The 18,321-nt window shown below is 37.1% G+C and overlaps 1 protein-coding gene across 3 annotated transcripts in view; it reads left to right on the top strand.

Annotated features, from left to right (window-relative positions):
• Nucleotides 1–18,321, top strand: part of EML1 (EMAP like 1) — a 105,031-nt gene that overhangs the window by 44,679 nt on the left and 42,031 nt on the right. The window contains exons 4-9 of one of the 3 annotated variants that reach the window (XM_088149856.1): nucleotides 451–585; nucleotides 7,392–7,420; nucleotides 9,000–9,026; nucleotides 14,153–14,282; nucleotides 15,457–15,606; nucleotides 16,557–16,626. In XM_088149856.1, the coding sequence (XP_088005982.1) occupies nucleotides 451–585; nucleotides 7,392–7,420; nucleotides 9,000–9,026; nucleotides 14,153–14,282; nucleotides 15,457–15,606; nucleotides 16,557–16,626 (541 nt within the window). Of the gene's footprint in view, nucleotides 1–450; nucleotides 586–7,391; nucleotides 7,421–8,969; nucleotides 9,027–14,152; nucleotides 14,283–15,456; nucleotides 15,607–16,556; nucleotides 16,627–18,321 lie in introns of those variants that run through there. The other 2 variants (XM_025173170.2, XM_088149857.1) reach the window with 2 other exon arrangements.

Raw genomic sequence — 18,321 nt, 5'->3', positions numbered from 1 at the left:
TAAGAATTTTTAATGACACATTTCTCCATGTCCATCCTGCTTGCCTTCCAGTTTGAAATTACTGATTAGCAATTTCAACTCAAAAGAGATTTATTTATTTGTTTGTTTGTTTGAAAGATTTGTATGGATGCTCATCTTAAACACAGCTCTGGGTGCCTAACAACAATAAAACTAATAATTATAAAATCATAAACCATAAAATGAAAAAACAAAAACCCGTCCCCTCAGTCATCCCCTTGGGATGCCCCACAACAAGCTCCAGATATCCTCATTCTATCCCAGTACCTGGGTAAAAAGCCAGGTCTTGATGGCCTTCCAAAAAGTTAAAAGGGTGGGTGCCTGCTGAATCACTGGTATAATTGCTTGGGAGGTATACTGCTGAAGAGCTTGATATATAGGTTCAGACTAATTGATTATATGTCTTTAATCAATATCCTCGTTTTCTGTTAGCACTATTAAAAGAACCAACTCAGCTGAACGTGTCTCTCCTGGTGGTCGAAGGGAAAGCTATGGAGATTCCAAAGGCAGTCGCAATCGGGCTGGATCCACAAGCAGTTCATCTAGTGGTAAAAAGAACAGTGACTGGTATGAAAAGCAGAATTTCTAAGTTACATTTCTGTGGGGCTCAGGAGGTTAAAAGAAGGTGGTTCTTCATTGTGGTCTTTGTAATTTAGACATTGTGAAGAGCCTTGTTTAGAGCCACCTAGAATTTCAAAATTGTTTGGTGAGAACCCTGCTCCGCTGCATGACTCCTGTTGAGCCATGCTCCTGTTGAGCCAGATTGTTTTTAACTGTCATATCTCTGTTAACTCTAAACATGTTTACGTGCATAGATTATGATCTAAGATCAATAAGTGTGCACTATTTTAATTCTACCCTACCTACTCTTCCTAATTCTAGAGTTCGAGTGTGACTTATAGGTATTAGTGGCAAGATTTCCTTTTTCTCTGGTTCAGCCAGATGTACTGGCAACTGGCTTTGATCTAGCAGGTAATCCTTTGATAAGCAAAAGAAATATTTTTTTTTCTTTCTTCTGTCCTCTTCAATCCCACGATTTTCTGCGATGAATAGATTAAGGTCCTGCATCAGTCTTCTTTTTCCTTGTCCTTCAAGATGTTGTTATTCTACCTTATTACAGCGAAGAGCATTTCAGTTATCCCTGCTATGTCTGTTTCTTGAACTGGCCTATCTCGAAGGTCTAATAGGTTGGGCTCCCACCAAAGAATATTGTAAACTCTAGAAAGTTCTGAACAGGTTCTATACAGGCATATAGTCCATGCAAATTCTCAAGTGATTGTTTGAAGAACTTACAGGTAAGTAACCAAACCTGTTGTGGAAGAATTTGAAGGAAGAAAAAGGAAGGTGGCATCATATACTGAGCATTTCAGTTATGGGATAGAAATAGAAAGATAGAAAGTTGAGGGACCTTTAAAGATAAGGACAAGAAGCTTGGAATAGATGTAAAAATGGATGGAGAGCCAGTGTTGGATCTGAAAGGAAGCACTGCATAATTTTAATAAAAGTAGATATTAATCATTTTGACAGCATTGCTTGAATGGAAGAAAATACTACAGCGCAACAAGAATTGGTCAGAAGTTTAGAATAGTCAGGGTAAGAAAATGTAAAAACATAAGCAAGTTTTAGAAGTTAGGATGTTGAAGAAGAATCAGAGTTACAGTGATAGGCAGCACAAAATCTTTTCAGTCTTGGTTTAGCCTGGGTATGGGACAGAGACAGCTTTGGTCAATCTCTTGGATGACCTGTTGCAAGACCTGGAAGGAGGTAGTATGTGCATCCTGGTCCTGCTGGTCCTTTCAGCAGCCTTTGATTCATTGACAGTGCTATCTTGTTAGACTAACTGCAGGGATTAGGCATAGGATACTGTCAGGTTCAGCCCAAGAATCACACGAGATAGTCCAGAAATCAGCTCAACTTCTTTACTAGCTAGCACCTAATAGACAGAATCTCACCAGACTAACTCTAATTCCCCAAGGAGAGCAACTATAACCTCAAGTCCTTAGGGAGGGGCCAGTCTCTTCCTCCTTACTTTCACACAGTGCAGCTGGGGGCGGAGGAGATGCTTGGAATGTCACTTCCCCCACCCTGTAACCTTGAAGCTCCATTCCAGAATCCTCCCCGCTCATGCCTTCTATCACAGATACATTGTTTCACAATTATTCTGCTCCTTCCTCAGTGGGTAGTTTTAGTCTACAGTATTGTAGTGGGGGAGAAGTAGGCTCAGTGGCCCCTGATGTGGGTGCTGCAGGGGTCAGTCCTCTCTCCCCTGCTCTTTAACATCTGTATGAAGTCATTGGGTGAGGTTATCTGACAGTTTGGGGTACTGTATCACCAGCATGCTGATGATATTCAACTATACATTGCTGTCTCAGTCTGTAAGGGAGATGCTGTCATTGTCCTTTCCCAGTGCCTGGAGGTTATGAGAGACCCTGGATGGGAAGGTACAGGCTGAAGCTGAATCCAAATAAGATGGAGTTGCTATTTGTACTTCAGTGTGTTTGTTGTTACCACTATTTCTTGATGAGCAGGTACTACTTTTTTTTAATAATAATTTTATTGAACATTACAATTAAGATAAAAATTAATACAAACTAAAAAAGAAAAGAAAAAAGAAAAAATAGAAAGTGCTGAAAAGAAGAAAAAGAAAGAAAAATAGAAAAGAAATCAGAATATAATAAAAAAAAAAGAAAATATATAAAGAAATGATTTCCTCCTTCATCACAACAGGTATGAACAGTTTTAGTAACTTATCACCTTCTCTTAAAATACAACAAATGATCTCTTCTTCCCATATCTTACCTATGAACAAATCCTTAAAGACTCATCGTTCAGTTCTGATCAGCAAAAGTCCATTAAGGGTTACCAGAGATAACAACATATCTATTTTAATCTTGATCAGATAAACCAACTTTACATTCCTTTGTATTGTCGAAGGCTTTCACGGCCGGCATACGATGGCTGGTGTGGGTCTTCCGGGCTGTGTGGCCGTGGTCTTGAAGTCTTGTTTCCTAATGTTTCGCCAGCACCTGTGACCGGCATCTTCAGAGTGCAGGAGCACAGACAGGAGCAGTTCTCTCTGTGCCCAGGGTGAAGTGACCCTTCTGTGGGTATTTATAGAGATCTGGGGGTGTGGGTGTGGGGGGGGGTTGGGTTACTGAGTGGCTGCTTGTTTTGGAGTCAGCATCTGTGTGTATTTTCCTGGGGATTAGGCAGGGTTTTTTCTTCTACTGAATTGTTAACGAGGGGCTGCTGGGGGTGATTAGCAAGTTCATTGTGTGAACTGTTCACATGTCCTGGTGGTTGAGCTGAGTTCGTTGACCTTTTGCAGGCTGTATTTTTCAGGATTGGTAGCCAGGTTTTGTTGATTTTTAGACTCTCCTCTTTTTATTGAAACTGTGCTGGTGTTTGTGAATCTCAATGGCTTCCCGGTATAGCCTGGTATAGTGGCTGTTGGTGTTGTCCAGTATCTCTGTGTTTTCAAATAGGATTTTGTGTCCAGTGTGCTTGAGAGCATGTTCAGCTACTGCAGATTTTTCTGGTTGCTGTAGTCTGCAGTGTCTTTCGTGTTCTTTTATCCTGGTATGGATGCTGCGTTTTGTGGTCCCGATGTATACTTGTCCGCAACTGCATGGTATGCGGTATACTCCTGCAGCGGTGAGGGGATCCCTTTTGTCTTTTGCTGATTTTAGCACTTCTTGTACTTTTCTGGTGGGTCTGAAGATTGTTTGGAAATTGTGTTTTTCCATCAGTTTTCCCATGCGGTCTGTGACCCCTTTGATATAGGGCAGAAATACTTTATTGGTGGGTGGCTGTTTTTCTTCTTCAGTCGCATGTTGCTTTCTTGGTTTGATGGCTCTTTTTATTTCATTCTTGGAGTAGCCATTCGCTTGTAGGACCCAATTAAGGTGGTTAAGTTCAGAGTTTAGGAATTGGGTTTCGCAGATCCGATTGGCACGATCCATGAGGGTTTTGATAATGCCTCTTTTCTGACGTGGCTGGTGGTTGGAGTTTTTGTGTAGGTACCGGTCTGTGTGGGTGGGTTTTCTGTAGACTTTGTGTCCTAAGTTCCTGAACCACCTAAACAGCATCCACCCCAATATACAATTCACCATGGAAAAAGAAGTGGATGGCCAAATTCCATTTCTAGACACGTTGGTCATACGCAAACCAGACCTCAAATTAGGACACAAAGTCTACAGAAAACCCACCCACACAGACCGGTACCTACACAAGAACTCCAACCACCACCCATGTCAGAAAAGAGGCATTATCAAAACCCTCATGGATCGTGCCAATTGGATCTGCGAAACCCAATTCCTAAACTCTGAACTTAACCACCTTAATTGGGTCCTACAAGCGAATGGCTACTCCAAGAATGAAATAAAAAGAGCCATCAAACCAAGAAAGCAACATGCGACTGAAGAAGAAAAACAGCCACCCACCAATAAAGTATTTCTGCCCTATATCAAAGGGGTCACAGACCGCATGGGAAAACTGATGGAAAAACACAATTTCCAAACAATTTTCAGACCCACCAGAAAAGTACAAGAAGTGCTAAAATCAGCAAAAGACAAAAGGGATCCCCTCACCGCTGCAGGAGTATACCGCATACCATGCAGTTGCGGACAAGTATACATCGGGACCACAAAACGCAGCATCCATACCAGGATAAAAGAACACGAAAGACACTGCAGACTACAGCAACCAGAAAAATCTGCAGTAGCTGAACATGCTCTCAAGCACACTGGACACAAAATCCTATTTGAAAACACAGAGATACTGGACAACACCAACAGCCACTATACCAGGCTATACCGGGAAGCCATTGAGATTCACAAACACCAGCACAGTTTCAATAAAAAGAGGAGAGTCTAAAAATCAACAAAACCTGGCTACCAATCCTGAAAAATACAGCCTGCAAAAGGTCAACGAACTCAGCTCAACCACCAGGACATGTGAACAGTTCACACAATGAACTTGCTAATCACCCCCAGCAGCCCCTCGTTAACAATTCAGTAGAAGAAAAAACCCAGCCAAAACCCCAGGAAGATACACACAGATGCTGACTCCAAAACAAGCAGCCACTCAGTAACCCAACCCCCCCACACACACACCCCCCAGATCTCTATAAATACCCACAGAAGGGTCACTTCACCCTGGGCACAGAGAGAACTGCTCCTGTCTGTGCTCCTGCACTCTGAAGATGCCGGTCACAGGTGCTGGCGAAACGTTAGGAAACAAGACTTCAAGACCACGGCCACACAGCCCGGAAGACCCACACCTTTACATTCCTTTCTTTTACTTTTAACAATCTTGATCTTTAATCTCTTCAAATAATGTCCTAGAACTTGTTTTCTTTTCATTTTTTCTTTATCCCTTCTCATAAAATTCTTCAAAACTTTAATAAGTCTCTTTTGTAAATCTAATATAGGAAAGTTATCCAGGTCATTCTTTTGGTTTGTTATTTATATATCCCTTTTAATTATTAAGACATCAGCTGGTTTCATTTGTATATCCAATATAGCATCTTTTCCATATTATTCTTGTAGCCCTCATTTTTAAATCCACTTTCAAATCAGTCTCAGTCTTGTCCAGTAAAATTGTCCACCTTTTAAACACAATTTGTCTAAAATGGCAGACACTTTTAAATTTAACTTCTGAGTCCATTGTTCACAAATATTGTCCAATGTTAAAGTTTTGCTCTATTCTGTATTAGTAAGTCAAATTTAAGTGTTCTTTTCTTTAATTATACTCTTAAATTCCTTCTGGTTCCCTCTAGTATCCAACCTTCAAAGTCTCATTCTGTGATTTTTTTTTTAAGAATACAAAACAACAGCATTTTCCCATGGGACGGATTCTTATAATTAATTTCAAAATCTTATTTCAAATCCATCTGGATCCCTAGTCCATTTGTAACTTTCCAAAATCAACATTCTAATCACCTTTTTGCTGTTTATTCCAAAAAAAGAATTTTTTAAAGTCCTTAAACTTGTATTTAAAACTTCTTTCATTAAGGATTGAAAGAAACTCATCCAGTGCTATACAACTTGTCTGTCTGAAGGTTCCTAATAGCTGAAAAACAGTTAAAAAGCAATTTCCAAAAGTGATTAGAAAAGGAAGCATGTGAATCCTGTGTCCATAAAGATACCAACCGCAGTTTGGGCTAAGATGGTGTTCCCTCTTCTCCCAGAACTCTAAACCCACTGGAGACTGCTGTCTTGCAGTCTCCTTGCAAGGAGCAACTGTCTGGAGCACTTGTGGGCAAACCCAAGTCCTCCCCTTGTCCAGAGAGGAATTGCAAAGAGCCAGTCCATTTGCCGGTTCTTCATTCTGCCATGGTTGTCAGCTCCGCTCTCACTGAAGCTGTCTTCAGTTCACCATTTCTTCCCTGGAAGCCATGAGCAGGTACTTGTGAAGGAACAGGTTCATGACTTGGGGGTAGGCATTCTGGACTCATAGCTTCTGCTTGAACAGCAGGTGGAAGCCATGGAGTCTATGCCCAGCTGCGGCTGGTGGGCCAGTTTGGTCTTACCTGGTGCTGGAGGACCTGGCTACAATAACTCATTCTCATATTACCACACAGAGTACTACAGGGTTCTTTAAGGCTGTCCTTAAAGACTACTCGGAACTACAGCTGGACCAAAATGTGGCAGCCTGCATATTTATTGGCACTCAATAATAGGAGCACATCACACCAATTTTGTAGACCCTGCACTGATTGCTGATTGGTTTGTGGGTACAACTTAAAGTGCTAGTTTAGACTATAAAACCCTTTATGACTTGGCACCTGGATAACTACAGGACCATGTACTTCAACTAGCATTGGCACAACTTATTGGAACATCCAGGAAGAAGCTACTTACGGTCTCACATTTCCAAGAAGTTTAGGGGTCCGAAGCCAAATAGCACTGCCTTTCTGTGGTTACGCTGATGCTTTGGAACAGCCTCCTGACAGAGATCAGGTTAGGGTTTTTAGGAAAATGTTGAAGACCAGACAATCTCAGAAGGCACTTTCTTAGCTTGTACATGATGCCATCTTTTTTTTTCCTTTTTTAGAAAAAAGGGGGGAAAATATGATTCTTTACTGTTACTTTTGTTTGGGGTTTTAATCAGACTGTCGATATTTTAACTTTTTATATTCTATGTAAGCCTCTGAAAGTCATTTGATTGCAGCGGGGTAGAAATTAGATAGATTAGATTAGATTAGATTAGATAGATTTAAAGTGAATGATAAGAGGGATTTAGAATGAATGATGATAGTAAAGGAGAAGAATTAATCAAAAGTAGATGGGGTATTCAAGGAGAGGATGCTTGGAAGGAAGGATGTATGGTTCAGTGTTATTTAAGATAATCTTCCTTAATTGTTTTTACAGCAAACCCAAGGAACCAATGTTCAGTGCAGGTAATTATTTTGTTTTCTTTGTTTCATAAAAATATATAACTTTTATTCTTATTATGAATGTGAATATTTGAAAGGCTTTCTCTAGATGACTGGCTAGCCGAATTATTATACTTTTGTTACTAAATCATGGTCTAGACTACATTATAGTGATTAACAAATTGCAATAAACTTCACATTTTAACAAACTACATTACCATATTAAGTTTATAAGTTTATACTTTTTATTTGCTATTTATCTTGCTACTAGTCTTAAAAGAAGTCTACAGTTTGTTTAGTAATTTAAGTATTTGTCTGTCCTTCCCACAGAATAAAATGACTTGATATAACCACCATGCTCCTTAGCGGAAAGGTGCAATTCCAGTAAAATGGCTGGATCCACACAATAATGCTAAACCCATAAACCTGGGTTAATGGAACACAGTTACTGTGTTCATGTAACATGCCAGACCCAAACAAACTATATGTCTTAATTCAATGGTTTTGTTCAGTATGGATTTCCACAACATAGTAATGATGTAGGAGCTGATCAAGGAGAATATTCTGTGGCTGATACTACACAGTCTGCAAAAGAATCTGTGGATATTGCATATGGACAGTAATACCATGTCAGTGTAATCCAGACAACCAGTTGAGGAACAAAATTGTAAATCAGGAGGACTGTTTTAAGGAGAAGAGAGCACATTGTTTTAGAAGAAACAGTTCTGTATGATCATTATGAAATTGCAATATCTGGCTGTATACATTGCCAGTCAGGTGCTAGACTGTGCCTCTTGAGTCTCCCTGTTAAATGCCATTCTGATATTTTAAATCTACACCCATCCAGGATTAACTCCAGAACTAGAGATCAGCCTAGTGGAGATACGTGTGTGAAAGAGTACCCTGAGGGCAGAATTGGCAGGAAGGGGTGGTGTTAAACAGGTTCTCTCCCATCTGCTCTTTTTTCCTATAAATATCTTTCCCCAGTTTCTGATAACCCTGGCAATATGGGCTGAGAGCGAGTATTTGACAAAACATCTGAGCTTGGCTTTCAAACAAAAACTCTCACAGAAAGCTTATATTTAATTTGGAGTGGGCTGGACTATTTGAAGCATTAGATCTTTTTTTAAGAATATCAAATTAATGAACAACTATTATTTTTATAAGAAAATCCAAATTTATTTTTACTTTTTACTGTGCAGGTCTCTTTTACACTTGATTATACAATTGTTTGACATAGAACACCAAATCTTAATTTGTATCACCTGAACCAATACTACTCAACACAATAGCAATAGAACAGAATTTGGGACATTCCTTTTCCATTACAATCTGCTTTTTGAGATAGCATATTTGAATTATGAAAGGTGATGGAAGCTGCAGAAACTACACAAAATTATAAGTACTGCATTATCTTACATATGTACTTAGGTTTTTTTCTATTCATGTCCATATGAATGCAAAATAGGGACGTATCATATTACCTGCATTGACCATAGAATAATGCAGCTGGGTAATCCACAAAGCAGGGATTTAGATGAGCCTGACTGTTCTTGAATACATCTTTATCTAGCACTTCTATCTCTGTCTCTGTAACCACAAGGGAAGCGTCGTGTGACACATTGTAAAGGTAGGTGGACCTTGCTTCTAAAATTTCATAGCTCTCTAAACAAGCCTATTAACAGGGCCAAGCAGTTTGAGCCTGTAAAGACAGTTTATTCCTTGTATGATTATAATATTATTAAACAAGTTCCCTTTTTTCTTTGCCAGCTTCTTGTGGAGCATCTACTGGCTTGTAAACTTTGTAAAATTGAATGTTAATAGATGTTTATATAGGTTTCTTGATTAAATGAATGGCCAAAAAAAGGCCCAAATGTTGAGAGAGCTATATAGCATCACATTATTGTCTATGTGATAATAGCTGCTTTGCAGTTTGGCTGAAAAACAGTGATAATGCCTGTTCTAGTGTGCTCAGATAGCATCCTAACATATGCCTAAATAAACCATTTGCTTTAGATGGAATTGCAGTGCTTATTCACTATCTAAATTATCCTATGTAGGTAATAGATTTAACTTATGACACCAGTAAGCAAACTGAAGTGGATAACACATATTTCTGTTTTTTTGTATTATGTAAATATTAAATGAAAATGGTGTTTTTGTAGTATTGGGAATGCCTGGTAATACTTAACATATAACCTTATTGTAATGTATACATATTACACATTTCAATTTTGAAGAGTAAACAGATTTGTATTGCATTTATACAAATGGTTATTCCTAATGTCTCATTCATTAAACATCTCCTTAGCTTTATAAAATTATATGTTCTTAATCATTAAATTTTTATAGTGGTCCACATTTTAAATATATCATGTGTTTCTTTAATTTTTCAGTCTCTTATGGGTAACTTGAGGTGCTGTTTTAAGACTACCACTGTCCTAATAGCATTTAGTGTTGTCTGTTCAGGGCTGTTTACAACTATTGTACATAGTTAACTAAGCTTCATTCAGCAGTTGTCCCTTTAACTTTGTATTCAGTGGCTTAATCTCTGTAAATCTATATTTCTTATTATAGTCTAAGACACTTACCATATATTGTTCTTTCTATCTCATATGGGGCATGCCACTTTTCAGATCAGTCTGCCTGTTGTTGGAGGGTGGTCTGGAAAGCAAGTGTGGCAAATTTCTAATCCATCCTTGGAATATGACCAATAGCTTGGTTGATTAAGTTAATAATAGGTTTTATAGAAGTGTGTTTACATAAATCAACCTGATCTTGAATGATATACCAGAATAATTCTTTTGGCAATACAATATAATGTCAGTGATTGTTTCGTGTACTAATTCTTCCATAGTTTTTACTATTTTTTCATGATATTTGCATTAGAATATGCAATTTTTACAAAGGCAACTGTTTTTCAGTACTTGGATGTTATCAGTAGATAAATACTAGACAACATGTGACCTGCTGGGTCATCATTTCAGAGATATTTCCTTACCTAAACAGAGAAAGAGAATGACCAAGGGCCAAAAAGCAGTGGGAGTATGAGCGACTTGTGGCTCGCTGCTGGCTTCCCCATTGACTTTGCTAGTGGGAAGCTGGCAGAAGTCTCCCTCCCTCCCTCCCTCCCTCCCTCCCTCCCTTCCTCCTCCCTTGCTTCCTCTTCCTCTTCCTCTCTCCCTCCTCCTTCCTTCCTCCCCTTGTCCCTCCCTCCATTTCCACATATAATATAGGCTTGTGCCATTTGCCCTCCCCTCATGATGCTCAGGAGAGCCCCAGTGAAGCTGCCTCCTCCCCCTCCCCCTCCTCCTCAGCCTGCCACTTTGCTGGGGGGAGGTGGAGCCAAGGGAGCCATGGTCTGTGAGGAAAACTGCACTCCCGCTCCTAATTCCAGTGTGTCCCCAAGGGCCCCCTCCCTCAAGGGAGGAAGAGGACTTGCCCATTGACCACCGGTACCCCCTAGCCAGCCCTACCTTGCCAGCAGGCACCTGAGCTGCTCCCTCATCCTTCCCTCACTGCCAACTGCTGTTAAGAGATTTCAAATTTCTGCCTTGTTTCCGTACAGCCAATCGCCGCTTGCCTGTCAGGCCTTCCCAGCAGCGATTGGGCGCAGGGGATAGAAGGAGTCAGGAAAGAGGTCAGGAATACACCCATGACGATCATGTGACCTGGGCTGACTGCTGCAGTGCCATGCTGAAGCAGCCACAAATTTCCCAAAGTTCAATCCCATGGGAGTAATGGGTCCCAGAATTTGGACATATTCTGTAAGTTAGCCCATTTGAGGCTATAATAAAATATGGAACTTTAACCCAGTGTATACAAAATACACTGGGTTAAAAAAAAAAACAGGATAGTCATATAACTTTATTGGAAATATATATGTACTTGAATAACATTTGAATTAGATAAGCATATATAAAATTGGAACTGTGTACTATTATAATGATGTATTAACTTTTTTGTTGAATTTTTTCACTTTTATGTTAAAGCACTCTTATATAATTTTTTTCCTTTTTTTGTAATAAAAAATTAATTTAAAAAAAGTTAGCCCATTCGAGGTACCTTGGTTCAAAAACTGTTGCCTTATGACACACCATTTTGCCCACCTGAATACTATAGACACGAGAGTTTTAGTAGATTTAACCTAAGCAAATGTAAAACACATTCTAAAACAATAACACTGCAGGAAAAATTAATCTTAAAGTCCAATCTTAAATGAAATGGATTCTGAAAAGATATATCCCTGACAGCGGGGAAAAATTGCATATTTACTCTGTACCTCTCTTTTCTTTTCATATGTCAATTCTAAGCGTTTCTCTTATTAGCTTTAATTAAGATTTAAAATTTCAACTGCACCTGTGCTTTTCATGGTTTGTATCAATCAGGTTCCCTCTTAACCAGGTTTTGAAGATCAAACCTGAACATCAATTATGGTTTGCATTGATATAGATTAGCACCAAATCTTGGTTAAACAATAGCAAAAAAAAGTTTCATTCAGGATAGGGCAAGTTTCCAGAAATCACAACCTGCTGTCTATCTCCTGTATTTAAGAAATTGGCAGTCATAAATCAATACAAATTTCAATACATACCTTAGTGTTAAGTGCAGAAGTATGTTTTGTTCCTTGATACAGGACTAGCAGTGTATCCTGTAGTCCCTTGCCCACGCAGGAGGCTTTATTATAGCAAGGTTTATATTATCCATTTGTACTTATTTTCAAAATAAAAATGTCAAGTACTGATGAATTCATGCTTTCAGAGTTTCTCTAACAGCATGTATCAATAATAAAAAGTGCATATCTGCACTATTGTTCTGCCAACACACATTTTTCTTTCTTTTATGAAACAGTTGTACCTAGCTAGCCTTGGCTGATTTGTAAAGTTAGACAAGTTTTGTCCTATTTATTACTTGGATGGGACCAGGGCTATAGGCTGGAAGCTTCCCAGAAGAAGGCAATGGCAACCGGTTCTATATTGTTCCCAAGAAAATTATATAGATACATCCATAGTCTCCAGGAGTCAGGCTCAGTTAAAAAAAAAACAAAAAACTCTACAAACAATTAGCTCTAGATCTCTAAATCTTAAGAATTACAAATCATTAAAATAAAATGCGTAGATTTGTTGTTACTAGCTACAGATAATTTTGGTTAAAACTCTTTTCGTTAGTCATTTCATGTATTAAAATAAAGATTTCTTTAACAAGAAGTCTCTTCCATAGCAGTCCCTGCCCTTTAAGCCTTCTGGAAGACTGTAAAGAGCTGGCTGTTTCTCCAACTGTTGGAATAGGGTGAGGTGGGAGCCTGTGGGTGGTTCTGTTGAATGCATCTGAGGAGGATGCCTGAGGCACCAGGTTTTTGTTTTTATTGTTTTTTTTAAAAAATTTTGTTCTTGTGAGCCACTAGAGTTGTGTTCTTAAGATGGATAACCATATAATTTTTTAAATAAATAAATAAGAATAAAAGTGGATTATTATTTAATAGAGTTTGACAATCTTCAGCAGTACTTTAGAAGAGCTAAGTTCCTTCAGCAGATATTCATAACACTGTTACTTCTGTCCTTCCATTTTCTCTACTTTTTGAAATTACATCTAGCAACGCAGACTTCATCTTGATCTATTAATGGAGCAGCAAAGGCAGAAAGTTTTGAGTCTCAACTTCTGCAGCTTATAAGAAATTTCATTTGGCTTTACCATTTCTAAAAGTCCAAGACAAAATATCGGCATTTCTCAGATCATGTAATTTTTTAAAGCCCCATGAAGTCCCTAAGTCAGTATTTTCAGATCTGCTATTAAATTAGTGTTTCTTTACTTCAGTACCTCGCTTAAGAAGTATTTCTAATATTAAATGTTTAATTAGTTACAGCAGAGCATTTAAAACACAGCCCAATAAAGTATTTCTAGTATTATGTTTGATTAATGACAGCAGAGATCTAATCTATAATCCTTTTGTCTGTTTTCTTTCTTTGTATTTTTCTTCACAGGTAGTCCTCGTTTAGCGACCACAATTAGAACTGGCAACTCAGTCGTTAAGTGAAGCGGTTGCTAAGTGAAACTGCAACTGGGCTTATTATCTTACTTCAGCTTTCCTTTGCTGTATAGACCTGTGAAGGTCGTAAATGTGAGGATTGGTCACAAAGTTACTTTTTCATCACCGTTGTAACTGCGAATGGTCGCTAAATAAGGCAGTCACTAAACAAGGACTACCTGTATTTGTTTCAAAATACAGCTATGTTGTTGCATGCACAGTGCATCAGCATAGTTCTTTTACCATCTGTCTTTGCTGAGGTTCCAGTGTGTGCTATCACTAATAATACAAATAAAGTACTAAGTTTATCTTTAGTCTAAGAAGTCATTAATATTAACATGTATAGATACTGATATGTAGATATGTCAATATTTAATTGAAACCAGTAAAATTATTTTTAATGGCTTTTCTGTGTTAATTGTAATTGTTAGAGTTAATTCCTCAGTTGGGTAGAAATAGAAAAAAAAAGGAACTTCCTTTCTGAAAGTTATGCTTTCTTTTTCCAGTATATATATTTACTTATTTATTTCATTATGGAGTTCCAGTGATTAAAAAGATTTTAAAACTGTATGCATAACTGATTATAATAAGGTTTGCTTGTTGCTTTAAAAAAGTCAGTTTCCCCCACATAACTTTAAGATGTTGTTAGGGACATGAAATGGTAAAATGGCAGAATACTGAATATGAATGTCTATCTATTTTTTTATATATTTGATTTATTTTTTCAATAGAGGAAGGGTATGTTAAAATGTTTCTACGTGGACGTCCTGTTACCATGTACATGCCAAAAGATCAAGTGGAATCTTACAATTTGGAAGCAAAGGCAGAATTACCAGCCAAGAAGCTTAAACTGGAATGGGTGTATCCATTTTTTATGGTCACACTTCAAACTAAATACTGCTTATTTCTCATATTCTATTTTTAAAGTACATCTTTAAAGGTTATGAAGCAAAGGAGGCATTTTAATTCAAGGAACTAGTATATTTTCACACACAAAAAAACAATTATTAATGCTATGGAACTTTTTGTCTATATCTTTATATCATTAATCATCTCTCAAGAAGGTTTCAGTTTAATGTAGCCTGAAGATGTATGTTTAAAATAAGTTAATTATTATGCTAGTAAATTAGGCATGTAACAAAAAGTAGGGTGCTGCAGTTACTAATTATAATATACTTAAAGAAGGTTTGTGTTTCTAGTGGCATTTCAAAGGGAACTTACATCTCCATACTGTGTTTTTTTAAATTAAAAACTAACCAGGTTTTCAATACAACCATGTAGATCATATACTAATCAAAAACACTGGCTATGCTGGATCCCTTCTTTTAATTATTTCTAACAGTTAATATTTCACATTCTGAGCAGAAGTCAGTATCTTTTTGGCACAAATCAAATATAGTCTTCAGTTTTAGTTACAGTACTTGTGTAGATCAGTCTGATTTCATGTGATTTGCTTTTAGTCTAATTTTAATTGTTTTAATAATTAAAAAATCTACTAGCTATTTGTTATTGTTGTGTTTTATGTTGCCTTAGTTGTCCTGGCTTAGTATCAGGTATGCTGACCAAAAGAGCTGCAACTTTCCCTTTGGGAAGAACCTCTTCCTATTGGCTGTGGGAAATCTGATTTTAAGTGGGAGAAGGAGAATGTTCTATATGGAATTCTGCCCCTCCACAAAGTCAGCACATGAGCAAATTTGCAATTGTTTCAAATCTTCCAGTTCACAGATGCGTTCATAAGCTGCGTTCATAAGCTTTCTAATAGAAAGTTGGTGATCTTTGAGCCAGCATACAATATATGATATGCCATGAAGTATGAAAAGTGTACAAAATATTACAAAAGTATCACCCTTCTTAAAGGGGAATATGTCCTCTCACAACTTGGAACTAGAACTTTAATCAATGACTACTACATGTAACTACCACCAATTGTTCCTGAGACAGAAATTGGTAAAATTTCAGAGTACTTTATGGATCCAGAGTTTCACAATATTGTCACTTCTAATGTTCAGTTGTTATATCTTAACTAAGATGCCAGCTATGGTTACAGAGGTCGGGATTGTCGCAATAATCTGTATCTTTTACCAACCGGAGAAACTGTTTATTTCATTGCATCTGTTGTTGTATTGTATAATGTTGAAGAACAACTGCAAAGACATTATATTGGTCACAATGACGATGTGAAATGGTAAGCCAGCGGAAAGTGATGGTTTGAAAACAAATAAGAATAAAACATTAAAAGCGATATAGTTTAGTCTATTTCTGATAAAGTATAATGGTAGGCTTAGCACCATATTTCACGGGCTATGAACAAAACATCCTGACTTTGTCTTAGAAATGCTGGTGACCCTAGGTTTACTGGTAGTTGCCAGGATATACAGTAGTACTGCCACTGGAACACTGCCATGGCATTTTCACACAGTGCAATGACTAATGAGGAATGGCTAATAAAAATAATTCCATTTTTATGCATTCAGCATTAATAATTCCTGGCTTTCATTTTGGAATGAATAGAAGTTGAACCTAAAGAGTCTTATTTGGTTCAATACTTCATTTGCCCTAAAACAACCTGTCACGGATTAGGAAGGACATACAGCTAAGAGACTGAAGCTGACTAAATAATGGTTTGCCTAAAGCAATCTAGGTTCATGGCTGATGATATCTGAATTAATAGGAAATAATATTTGAATGGGACAATCCCATATAATCTTAACTGTAATCTTCATCAATTGTTCAGCACCAAATATGCATAATTAGAAAAAAGGGAATAAAGAGATTGATGCAACTGCACTTTTAGCCATCTTCATATTTTAGTGTTGGAAAATGCTGTAGATTGATAAATCCATTTGAACATTTTGTCATGAAAAATAAATGATCAGATCTTAGTAGAAATTAAAATAATAAAAATTAAAATAGCATTGTAGGATACTATAGTGTGCATTAGCATTTAATATTAGATAAAAGAGATAAGATAAACACTGAGAATGTTTTCTTGTGTACCCCAATAAATACTCAGAAAATATCAACTAAAAAGTGTCTTGTGTTGTTTTAATTCATGTTGTGAAAAATGCTTTTAAATTTGTTACTTAATAAAGGTATGTTCTCTCCCTCTTCCTTCCCCCCTCCTTTTTTTGGCAGCCTAGCAGTACATCCTGACAGGATTACCATAGCAACTGGTCAAGTCGCAGGGACATCTAAGGATGGAAAAGTAAGCAACCTATTAGAATTTTATTTCCTTGAAATGAAATTCTTTTTACCCTGTGCTAGAATTGTTTTAATATTAATGTTGAACAGCTGAGTTAAAATTAATTCCTAATATTTGTGTTAGTGAATAAGATATTAACTGGTGTTAATAGAATATATGAAAGAAGTTGAAATTGCTCCTGGGCTTCATGTTCCCATTATATTTTCAGCCTATAACTATATCAGTCTTGCCTTTGCTTAAATGTCTGTGCCTCATTATAACTTTGATTTGGACACTTCATAGAGCATCTGAAAGAAACATGCTTGTAGACCATTTTGAATTCAGTGCCCACTTTATTCATGTATATAATAGTTCCAATGTTTAGCATTATTTCGGTATGAGAGTAATTTGTATCAAAATGAAGCTTTCAGATGTTGTTTCAGAAGTTCAAAGTATTCCTTTACTGTTAATGCATAGTTTGGTATGGTGGTTTTAGACTTATTTTGGAAAACCAATATCTCAATTATCTTGAGTCACACTATATCAATGCAGAATGAATGAATAAAAGACAGAATGAGTTTGGATAAAAGCATGATCTTGCTAGGGGAAATAAAATTCAGAGAAATGTCTTAATCTGGGTATTAAAATTGTATAAACATTAGTATTTGCTGTAACCAAAAAACCTACTCATTTATGGTTGGTGTTGAAATCAAAAAGTGGGAAGGGATTAAATGAGGACTATCAATCTGAGCAATTTTATTGAGAATATTTCATTATTTCATTGGACTAAATGTTCTCTCCACACTTCTGTCTCCTCTCAAGATGTTTGCTTCATCACCATGCTTTCTGTCAAAAAGAAAAAAAATCATTGTCATCTATAACAAGTCTCAGCCATTCCATTGCTATACAGATGCCTATTGTAATCAGTACTATTGTTTCCTGCATATTAAGCTAGTTCTTCTCAATATCTATATTATAGCGAACTTCAGGTTCTAAAATATTTCAGCTGATGACTATTCAGGTATCTGGACCCCCTATAGCTAGCACATTTCAAAATTTTGCAAAATCTTGAGGGATGGTTATCTAAGTTTTAGAAAATTCAAGACCAGAATTTAATACCACATTCAGCAGCAATCCTGGGAAACATAAGCAGAAGGATGCAGTTATATTCTGCTTCTGGGCTTCCCATAGCTTTCTGGTTGGTCATTTTAACTACAGAATATGGGACTAATTCTTAAGTTTGACACAGTGTGTATACTTTTCATTTTTCAGTTTATTTAAACATACTGTAAAACTTTGGCTGGATTAAAATGGTTGGCTTGGAAATGTTTAAAAAGATGCTCTCTGCAGATAATATCCTAAATTTGGCCTTCTAATTTCTGTCATTAATTTAAAAACCTAAGAACGGATGCTAGATCTCCTTTCTGGCATACATAAACATTACCATAATGGACATTCTCTCTCAGCCCAACAGGGTTGTGTTATGGGATAAAATAAGAGGAAGGAGTTCTGTGTATACAACTTGAGCCCCTAAATGAAAGGCAGATATAAATCTAATAAATAAAGTAAGTGTAATCTGGTGAATTAGCTCACTGCATTAACTTTAGTTGTCAGTACATAAATATTTTCTGTCTGTCTCCTGTGCAAGTTGAAGTTAAAATTTAAATTTACAAAGATTGCTCTCTAGTGGTCCTGTAAATGCACTGCATGCATATATAA

The sequence above is a fragment of the Python bivittatus genome, unplaced genomic scaffold (assembly GCF_059951505.1).
Source record: "Python bivittatus isolate LINGU-HERP-01145 unplaced genomic scaffold, Pbiv_v1 ctg000580_np1212, whole genome shotgun sequence".
NCBI lineage: Eukaryota > Metazoa > Chordata > Lepidosauria > Squamata > Pythonidae > Python > Python bivittatus.
Note: the sequence above shows the minus strand (reverse complement) of the source record. Positions and strands in the feature narration are given on the sequence as shown.